Raw genomic sequence first — 11,715 nt, 5'->3', positions numbered from 1 at the left:
ATTTCACATTTCACATATCAAGTTTTAAATTTGAAATTTCATTGAAATTTTAAATTTTTTACTTTTGATTTTAAAATTTAGAGAAATTCTGTAAAATTGCACAATGCATATCCAAACAGTTTAAAAATCAAATCCGTTGATTTTTTTAAAGTTACAGGATTCTCTATTTCATTCAGACCAAAACTACAGTTTATAAATTCCGTGGAGATTTTTTACTGTGCATACAAACAGACCCTTAATACGTAACAAAATATTAATTAATAGTCCATATTAAGTAGATATAAATTTTTAAATTTTAAGATTATTCTATGTTAATTAATTTTATACTGTAAAATTTTAGTATGGCTCAATAAGAAAAGACGAATTAGTTTAATTAAAATTGGACCGATTGATCGATTCGATGATTAAAATGCCGGTTCAAATACTTCAAAATAATTTTTAACTTATTGTTTCAAAAGGTTGAGCAAAAACTATTTTATATCATAAATCATTGCTCAAAACAATATACAGATCAAAAAAGAAAATTTATTATGTGATAAATAATCCAAAACGTGTCACACGAGACAAGCAAAAGCCCTCTNTCGTGTTTGGCTCGTTTATTAAACAAGCAATTCGTTCTCGAGCTCATTTCAAGCCGAATACGAGCTGGCTCACGAACTGCGAGCTGGATTGCCACCCCTAGTGTGTGTGTGTGTGATTGCTTTGCTCATAAAAGAACTTGGCATTGTTAATTTGGCAACATTGTTATACTTTTGCTGGGAAGTGACTTATATAATTAGGAGAAAGTCACCTACAAGGCAAATATGGTACGCTGATCCAGACGATTGATCATAGTTGTTATCTATCTAATATTATAAATTTCATCAGTAAATTAAAAAAGAATATGCTAAATAAAATATTTATACATTTAGACATGACTTATTAATAAGTCAATTTTTAAATATAATACTTTTTTAGAAAGAGGCACGGAGCATATTTGAGATTTGCCAAAGATAGATTGGTTCTAACTTCCTATGTCTTTATCCTTACAAGTCATCGTGACAAAGCTTGTCCAAAATCCAAATTAAAAAAAGAAAAAGAAACAAAAAAAAAAAAACCCACTAATTGCACACTCCATTCCTAACAATTAACAACCAATATTTAAAAATTGAACCCACCAGCGACTCAAAAATATTACTGAACAAAGAATTACTGTTTCAACCTCGATAATACTTATATTATTACTTTTAATTTTATTATATAAAAAAATATGTGTATATATTATTATTTTAGTATCATACTTAGGCTTCGTTTGGATATCTCTAAAAACGTAGTATAGTTAAATTATACTATACTGGTAGGAAAATTATCCTATTAAAGTGTTTGGGAGAAAAAAAAAATACTGTAATTTTTGGAGTATAGTTAAACTATACTCCAAAAAATGGAGTAAAATTATAACCCACTCTAAACAAAGGAAAAGAATTCCACCATTCTTGGGCAAAGATGCATCAAGTTTTAACTTTTAAATTTCAATATAAAATTTTCAATTTCAAGATAAATTTTAAAATTTAAAATTTAAAATTTAATTTATATTCAAATTTTAAATTTTAATTACATTCAATGTCAAATTTTAAATTTTCTAATTTATAAATTCAAATTTAATTTTTGAATATCAATTTTAAATTAATTTACAAATAATAAATTTCAAATTTTAAATTTCTAATTTATATTTTAATTTTTATTCTCAATTTTAAATTTTAAATTTTAAAGTTCAATTTCAATTTTCAATTTTTAAATTTTAAATTTAAATTTCAAATTTCAAACTTTAATTTTCAAATTTAAATTTCAAATTTTAAAATTTGAATTTTTCAAACCTCAATCTCAAATCTCATAGTTCAATATTTCAAAATTTGAACTTAAATTTAAATTTATTTTTAAAATTATAAATTATAAATTTAAAATTAAAACTCAAATTATTTTAAAAAAATTTAAATTTCAAAATTAAATAAATTTAAGATTATATTTTTATATTTTTAATTTACAAATTGTAAATTTTAAAATTTAAAATTTAAAATTTAAAATTCACATTTCACATATCAAGTTTAAATTTGAAAATTCATTGAAATTTAAATTTTTACTTTTGATTTAAATTTAGAGAAATTCTGTAAATTGCACAATGACATATCCAACAACGTTTAAAATCAAATCCTTGATTTTTTAAGTTACAGGATCTCTATTTATTCAGACCAAAACTACAGTTTATAAATTCCGTGAGATTTTTTACTTGCATACAAACAACCCTTAATACGTAACAAAATATAATTAATAGTCCATATTAAGTAGATTATAATTTAAATTTTAAAGATATCTAGTGTTTAATTAATTTATACTGTAAAATTTTAGTATGGCTCAATAAGAAAAGACGAATTATTTAATTAAAATTGACCGATTGATTCGATTCGATGATTAAAATGCGGTTCAATACTTCAAATATATTTTATAACTTATTGTTTCAAAGGTGAGCAAAAACTATTTATATCATAAATCATTGCTCAAAACAATATACAGATCAAAAAAGAAAATTATTAGTGATAAATAATCCAAAACGTGTCACACAGACAAGCAAAAGCCCTCTCTCTCCTCCTAATAATCCCAAAAAAGAAATTTATTATGTAATAAATATTCCAAAACGTGTCACACGAACAAGCAAAAAGCCCTCTCTCTCCTCCTATTTATATCCCAAAACCACCCAAACCCCCTCTCTCCTACTCTCTCTCTCTCTCTTAATTCTACACATAATTTTTTTTTTTGGGGGGGGATGGAGTTCCATGGTCACATTTCCCCTATTGATTGTGTTCTCTTAGGCAATAAATTTGACCACAATTAAATTAATTATTCACATTATATAATGATATGCTTATTATTAATTAAGTTTTACTAATTAATTAACTTTTATTTTTTAGATCTTGATGACACTTTGTATCCCTCCACAACTGGTATTGCAGGAGCTTGTAAGCATAATATTGAAGGTATCTTGATCCTCCCCCTCCCCCTCCTCTTCCAACTACTTTTCATTTTCTTAAAATGATTTTGTTGGCAAATCCTTTTTTCTTTAATGTTCATGTTTTTAAATGCTTAATCATGCTTATATTTGTAACTATGGATGTGGATTTCACGTAGTTCCTTGCGAAAAATTAATATCCTAAGTACGAATCTTTTCAGACTCTCAGTCTTAATGAAATTTTCTTTTATTTACTTATTTCATCAAAATACGTCTTTCTCGATGAAAAAAGGGAAAGAAATTTGATCATGATTAAGTTGATCAAGTTTTACTTGCATAACTATTATGTTTGCGGATTTTAATTGCAGAGTTCCTCGCAAAGAAATGCGGTGTGTCTGCAGAAAGAGCTCGCTCACTCCGCGTCGAGCACTTCCGCAACTACGGCAGTTCCCTCGCAGGCCTCATTGTACTCATCTTTCTTAATCTCTTTCACAATTTTATTAAACGAATCGCGCGAATACCCAATCCATTTTATTCGAGAACTATTCCTAGTAATTAAATTTGGATTTTGAATGATTGATCAAACAGGCACTCGGTTACGACGTTCATCCAGATGAGTATCATAGGTTCGAACAAGCCCCTTTTTCATTTTTACTGTAAAACGCAAAGTAATTTTATGTACGTTCCACTAAAAAAATACAACCGAACAAGAGAATTACAATAAATTGTATTTAAATTTTAACTCTGTTTGTTCTAAATTTCTAATTTCTAATTTCTATTCTATATATCTCGGTTGTTGAATTGTAGCTACGTGCACGGAAACTTACCGTACGAGCAAATTGCACCAGATCCACAGTTAGTAAAGTTGCTGAGGAGTATTCCTCAACCCAAAATAGTAAGTATTTAATAATAAGGGGCAATTGCTTATATATTCCTGAAAAATTTTCGATTTTTCGATTTATCCCTCTTAGAAGGTTAATATTGAAAATACTCTTTCTACGTTTCAATCTATTTCTAACATACTCTTAGAGCTAAAATCTGCTAATAAAATCTATTATCTCGATAAAATTACTATTTTGCCCTTTCAAATATATCCTTCTACTATCACTGACTTTCTTATTTGCCCTTACAGTCAGGGGCACAAAAAATATTTTGACTTTTGATCTTTTCCAATAAACTCCTCTACCATCACCAACATTTCTTATTTGCCCTTAAGTTAAAGGCAAAATTGGCATTTTAATTTTTTTTTAACTGTGCCAGATATTTAACTCACGTTTAACTCAAGTTAACTTAACAGGAGATAACTGCGAAAGTATGTTATAATAACGGTGGAACATATGAGGGGTATTTTAGAAATAAAAAAAAAGGGAGTAAATCGAATATTTGCAACCGTATGAAGGGTATAAAGGCAATTATCCATAATAGTAAATTGTAAAATTTTTTTATGGTTTCAAAATATTTGTTCTTATTTTTCTGACAACTTGAGCGACATGTTGGTTGGCGATTCTTGTTTCAGTTATTTACGAATTCAGATCAGGCGCATGTGCAAAAAGTGCTAAAAAGACTAAGCATCGACGAGGACTGCTTTCAGGGGATCGTGTGCTTCGAGACGTTGAACCGCCATCTCTTCCAGGAGGTCAAAGGGGACGCAACTGCGGCTTCTGCAAAAGTGACTTTAAAGCCGTCGGCTGCCGCCATAGAAGCAGCCGTCGGCTTTACTGGTTTCGATCCCCGTCGTACTGTAAGGCATTATTAAACTATGGGAAAACTTCAAAAACCCCCCTGTGGTTTCACACTTTTTCATTTTAGTACCCTGTGGTTTGAAGTGTATCAAGTTAGTACCCTGTGGTTTCTCACTTTATCACTTTAGTACCCTGTGGTTTAAAATGTATCAAGCCAGTACCCTGTGGTTTTGCACTTTATCACTTTAGTACCCTGTGGTTTCACACTTTATCACTTTAGTACCTTGTGATTTAAAAAACTATAGGGTACTAACTTGATACAAAATTAAAACCACAGGGTACTAAAATGATAAAGTGCAAAACCACAGGGTACTAACTTGATACACTTTAAACCACAGGGTACTTAAGTGATAAAGTGAGAAACAACGGGGCACTAACTTGATACATTTTAAACCACAGGGTACTAAAGTGAAAAAGTGTGAAACCATAAGGGTGGTTTTTGAAGTTTTTCCTTAAACTATTTCATTTTTCTTTTCGAGTTTTAGGAACATTAATTGCGTTGATATTTCGTATACCATTATTTCAATAATGTAACTTAATTCACACGTTTTTTATCTAAATAATCTAGTCGCTGGTTTTTTTTTTCTCTAAAAGGACTCTATATTTTTCAACATTAAGAAAAATATAATGCCGACCATCTGAGGGGTGGTACTGAAGTTTTTAAGTTGGAAATCTAACTACTTTATATTTTTAACTAAATTTATTTTTTAAAAAATAAATAAAATAGGTAAACATAAAATTTAATCTCAGTAATTTATAGTAAAATATTTTTTATTTTACAAATTTTATTTTTTTGGGATATTATCAGCTGTTCGTGGATGATAACGAGAGGAACATCGCCGCAGGAAAAGCCGTAGGGCTTATAACCGCACTGGTAATGAAATTTGGAAATTCCACCTCCTCTTATATATTAACCAATCTCTCGCTCCCTATTGGTTGTACATCACATCAAAAACATAAAATTTTTTTATTATAAATCAAAAGGAAAAAAAAAAATTGAATTGTTCTATGGTTTCTATTTCACCAATGATGTTCAATTCATCTAAGATGAGAATTCGAATTAGTTTTGAAGTTTGAATTAGTTCCCTTCAAGGATGGTGCATCTCCCAAAAAAAATAAAATAAAATAAAATAAAATAAAGATAACACATTTTCAATTTGCCACTTTTTTTATTTAAAGAGTTGTACTTAATTATTTTATAAATTTATTTTTGTTTCAACATGAAAAAATATTATAAAATAAAATAGCAAGAAAATACATTTATAAATCACGAGATGGTAAAGTGGAATTAATATATTTGTATCGTCTGTGATTTGAAAAAAAAAAATATTACTTTTTAATGTTGTTTGATCATGATCATAGGTTCTATGTGAAACAAAAATAAAATCGTAAGGTAGTGTTTAATATAATTTTCTGAAACATATGGCGGTAAAATAAAAATTTCCCAAAACAAGAGGGCGCCACAAATTGAAGTTTAGGCAAAATTTTGCTCACAATTTCGTCCATATTTCAATTATCACCTTGTATTGTTGCATACAAAATTTAATTTTAATTGTACACTTTATCATTGTAATAACTATATTAGAAATTTGAATGCATTACTTATCTTTACATGTTTAGGTTAATATATTTTATAGAATCCACATAGCTACAAATTTACTAAAATAAGTAATTAATTTAAATTTTACATCGGAAGAGCCATCAAATTATTTAAATTAAATAAATTGAAAGGCTGATATTGCAATCAAAAATCACGTCTCAAATCAATCAAAAAGCCTCGAGTACAAACGTTTTTTTACCACAGTTTAAGATCTTAGAAAACAACAGTTATTTTGCACTGTATTAACATTATATCATATATAAACATACGTTCAGATTGGAAAGAGGGCGAAGACGAATGAAGCAGACTACTTGCTCAATAACATTCATGATCTGGGCCGAGTCGTCCCGCAAATGGGGTTGCGGGGCGTGTTAAAGGAGGAGGAGAAGGAGAAAGAGGAAGGGGTGGATAAGATGAGATCCGAGTTGGGTTCCATTAGACCACCACCCACCCCAATTCAGGCCTGAGTGGATTACTAGTCACCACTTTGGCTTAATTAACATTTGTTAATGTTAATTGTTAATCCTCACTTTGCTAAATCTTAGGTAAAAGCGTACGTAGACCCCTCGACTATAGCCCATTCTGAAGTAGCCCGCTCAATTTCGTTCTCTCAGCTTCTAATTTTTTGAAATTAAGAGATTTCGGTTAAAAAAGATTAAAAACTTTATCAAATTTAGTTATCTATTGAATTTGATAAAAAATTTAACTTAATAAAGTATAAAAATTTTTAAAAAAAATTAAAAAGAAGATAGGTAGTTGAGGAGGCTGCTTTAGAAGGGCCTATTGTTGAAGGGGATATTTTTTACATTTTTACCTAAATCATGTGGATGTGGGACAAAATAAATTGGCTTTGGTGGTGACAGTGACACCTCTCCACTTGTGTTGTTGTTATTATTCTCCTTTAATGCATTGCTGACACTATGACATTTGGCTGCTTTTGTTTTGTTATAGTCATGTATGAGAACAGTGATGTGAATAAAGCAAATAAAATTTGGGGCCAATGATGCTTTCTATTGTGTTGATTGGGCATTGGATATGGGTGGGGGTGGTGGTGGTGGTGGTGGTTGTGACGGTGACAATAAGATCCCTCTAGGTCACCAATCTATTTATAATCTATAATCTATAATCTATAATTATATATTATTCTTCAATAACTGCATACGTGTCGCGAAGAGGTCGAGACGCAGGCGAGGGCGCAGGGTGCAGGCGGCCGCGGGCGCGGCTCGGGCACGGCTCGGGGGCGGGCTCCGGCGCTAGCGCTGCGGGACGAGGGCTGCGCTGGCGTTGGGGCGTGCGCACGCGCCGGCGCACGCAGGGTGTGCGCGGGGAGCGCTGGCCGCGGGTGGGCTCCGGTGCCGGCGCCGTGGGCGAGGCGGCGCCGGCGAGGGGCGGGCGAGGGGGCGGGGTGCGGCGCGGGATCTGCGCGGAGCCAAAAAAAAAATCGTGGCTCTTGGTGGTGATGGGTTGCACGGGGTCCACGAGACCAAAGTGGCCACATGGACCACATTAGACCACCTCCCTCTCATTCTCTCTCTCTATATATATTCTCTCTCTCTCTATATATAAAATTTTATTTATATAATATATATAATTTATTTATAAATATATATTTATGTATTATATATAGTATTATAGATATATATATATAAGTATTTATTTATTTATTATATATAGTATTTTATTTTTATATAGTTATATTATTATATAATAATTTATTATATAATTTACTATTTATTTTTGTAAAATGTAAAATATATAAATAAATGTTAACTAATTTAGATTATTGGTATTAGATATATTTATTGTATTACGATACATACTAAAAATTATTTCACTAACTACTGGGGGACTACGATGCTTACTAAAAATTATTTCTTATTACATTAGGAAAGATAACTGCATTTATTTAAAATTATTTGGTAATTTGTCCGTAATATTTCATAATTATTCTGAAATTAATTTTTATAACTAATTTTCAAAATTAAATTTTAAAATAACTAACCGCAGCATGATTTCTCTTCTCATTTACTAACTACTGGGGGATTACGATACTTACTAAAATTATTTCACTAACTAATGGGAGACTACTATGCCTACTAAAATTTTTTGATGTACTTATTGCACCATTTAAATTCTGAAATTAATTTTTATAACTAATTTTTAAAATTAAATTTTAAAATGACTACCCGCAGCATCGCACGGGTCCCTTAACTAGTATATATATAAGCTATAATATATAGTCTATCCGAGGTGGCGCCATCACGTTAATTTTAGAAAAAAAATTTAGAATACAAGATTAAGACTGCTATACTCTTATAAGTATACGCTCTTTTATACTCATAAATTTTCGATTGTGGATGAACAGATGTGTGTTTAGAATGATAGTGGTTCCCGACTAGGATGATAGTGGTTCTTTAGGGTTGAATGGTGGTTGGTTGAATAATATGATCTAACGAATAAAAATGATCAAAAGGGTAGATCTAACGATTGAAAATTTATGAGTACAAAAAAATCTATACTCATAAAAGTATAGCAGTCGGACTCTGAATACAATACTTATATTGCCAATATGGTGTCCCCAACCGATCATCATTTTTAAAAAAATATTTTTATAAAGAGAGATATGATTGGTTGGAGATAGATAATGTGGTGTAACTGTTATACTGTAGAATTCCTCTAATTTGAGAGAGAGTGGCCTACCTTTTTTTTCTTTGGCTAAAATATAAAATTTTTTGTAAATACTTGCTTCTTTTTTTTTTCGTCTTACTTTCAAAATCTACATTTTATCCCTCAAAATTTTAAGTTAATGCATTTAGCCCCTCCCTTGCGAGGGTTCCGTTACTGTTCTATCTATTTCTTATAATTTATACTAAGAATACTCTTGAAAATATAGAAATATATTAAAATTTATTTTTCTTATAAAATAAGAATAATTTAATCATTTCGTCCTCTCCATTAACGCCACATTTCTAAAATTTAAAGGAGACAAAAAAAAAAGATTTTTAAAAGTCAGGATGAAAAAATAAAAAAATTAGATATTTATAGGAAATTTTTTTGTATTTTAACTTTTCTTTCCTCTTCGCCTGAGCTTGGATTATTTTAAATTTTAATTTGAAAAGCATTTTGTACTGAATAACCGTGAAAATTACGATTGAGCTTAATACTCTATTAGTTTTCTTTTCTATTTTTTGGGCCTTCAACATACTGCCCAAGTTTTATTTGGATCGCTATATCTTTAATTTCTTCGGTATCATATACATTCATTTGTCTGTAAGATGCGGGTACCTTCACTAGCTGTAAATGATTTGAAGGCATATGAAATTAATTACTGTTAAAATAATTTTACAATAGAAAAAATATATAGTTTTTTTTATAAATTTTAGTATTTTTTTAAAAATAAATTTTTAAATTTTAAAGATTGACTATCAACTTTGCTAAATTTTATCAGACAATTAAATATATTTTTTTATTTATAAATAAATTACTAATTACATAGTTATTTTGCTCGCATATTTAGTAGGTGATATTATACTTGTTTAAAACACACAAAAAATTTTTCTTTTATTCGAGTTATAAATTTATAATAACTAAGCACTAATCAACTTTTTTTTAAAATTTCACAGTTAGGCTTAGATTTTTGTTATAATTTTACTATATAGTTTTTTTTGTTATTGTCTTCTATATTTTTCTTCAAGTTTTTTTCCACAATCATTTAGTTCATTTTCTCCTTCTTGCTTCGCTCTTTCACTATCGAGGATTTCTCTCTTCTTTAACTCTATCAAATATTACAGAGTTCATGAATATTTTCCGTACTGAAGCTTGGCAGATTTGAAAATAGGAGCGTTCTAATATAGTTCGAGGGATAGAAGTAGGAATTAGAACGGAGCCTCGATGATTGCTTTTATCTATTGTCTTCTCTGTATTTTATTTTTGGCCAATTTGCATAAAAAATCTACTTATTTTGGACTTTTGTAAAATCGGACCACCTTTTTCATTTTTGCAGATTCGGTCCGCTTTTTCAGCAAACTGACCAAAATACCCTTATACCTTTTTCTCTCTCATCTTTTTTTTCTCTCGTTCTTTTTTTCTTTCTCTTCCCAGAGAGCGAATCTGAAAAAATGAAAAAGGTAGCCCGGTTTTGCAAAAGCCCAAAATAAGTGGATTTTTTATGCAAATTGGCCTTTATTTTTTTGTCCTCAGCTTTAATATTTAAAAGCTTAATTTATTTGTCGGTTGATATTTAGATTTGCAAACCATTCATTATATCTTTTTGAGTAAACTTTAAATATCACCCCTATGATTTCGCACTTTCTAACTTTAATATCCTGTGGTTTAAAACGTATCAAGTTATTACCTGTGGTTTCATTTTTATCTTTTCATCAGCTTCTCCGTTAATATTTTGTTAAATTATATACAAAAAACTTCAGATACTCCAGCTAGGTTTATCGAATATTCATTTTATTACCCTTTAGTTTTAACTTTCTCACTAATTTAACAAAGAAAAATAGTAAAATAGATAATTAAAAGAAAAAAATAAAACCACAGGATACTAAAGTGAGAAAGTACAAAACCACAACGGTAGTATTTGAAGTTTTTTTCTATATTTTTCATTTCTTGCTTAGGTTTGAGAATCATTATTTTACTTTTCCTTTTTAGTTAGTTTTGAAAATACTTATATTTTTTCCTTCATTTTTGTAAAAATGCATTTATTTTATTCCCCAAAACTGAATAATGATGTAATCAAACTCTATCTTTTTTAATAAAATGACAATGGGCTTTAACCTTTAACATCCTATTTGGAATGGGTACAAGATGGAGTATAAGGGGCTTAAACCCCATCTTGTACCCAAATAAGATTCCATCTAGGTGGAAATTGTTGTTCCCACCTTAGCGGGTTATCTCTGGGATAACCCGCTAACAGAGGGAACAACAGTTCCCACCCGGGGTTGGAACAAGCTGTTTCAACCCCTTATTCTCGCTCTTGTACCGAGGGCATCCAAGGAAAAGCTCTACGCGCTCCCTCTGTCTCCTTCCTCTTCGCCTTCTCCCCCATATTCAGAACCCACCATTTTCGCCGCCTCCCCCATCTTCGAAAACCACCATTTTCGCCGTCGGGGTCCGCTAAACCTCTTCACCTTCTTCGTTCCACCTCGTGGCTTGCACGGTCTGAGAGTTATTGTTGGTCGAGCCGAACCCTAGATTTGAGGGGCACTTGTCACAGCCGCCCGATCTTGTACCGAGGGCATCAAAGGAAAGCCCCCGCGCCCCCTCATCTCTTTCCTCTTCGCCTTCTCCTCCATCTGCGGAAACCACCATTTTTTGTCCGTCGGGGTGCACTTCACCTCTTCGCCCTCTCCATTCCGCCTTGTGGCTTGCACGATCTGAGGAGGTGG

At 30.8% G+C, this 11,715-nt stretch overlaps 1 protein-coding gene across 1 annotated transcript; it reads left to right on the top strand.

Moving 5' to 3' along the window:
- On the top strand, positions 2,744-7,342 carry LOC109708358. The gene is made up of 8 exons (XM_020230067.1): positions 2,744-2,843; positions 2,943-3,008; positions 3,349-3,446; positions 3,569-3,606; positions 3,788-3,875; positions 4,497-4,721; positions 5,531-5,596; positions 6,598-7,342. Exons 1-8 carry the CDS (start codon positions 2,798-2,800, stop codon positions 6,787-6,789), a joined length of 819 nt encoding a protein of 272 aa, XP_020085656.1. The 5' UTR covers positions 2,744-2,797; the 3' UTR covers positions 6,790-7,342.

The sequence above is a fragment of the Ananas comosus genome, linkage group 1, assembly GCF_001540865.1.
Source record: "Ananas comosus cultivar F153 linkage group 1, ASM154086v1, whole genome shotgun sequence".
Classification (NCBI taxonomy): Eukaryota; Viridiplantae; Streptophyta; class Magnoliopsida; order Poales; family Bromeliaceae; genus Ananas; species Ananas comosus.
The sequence above is the reverse complement of the archived record's forward strand: the minus strand, read 5'-3'. Positions and strand labels throughout refer to the sequence as shown.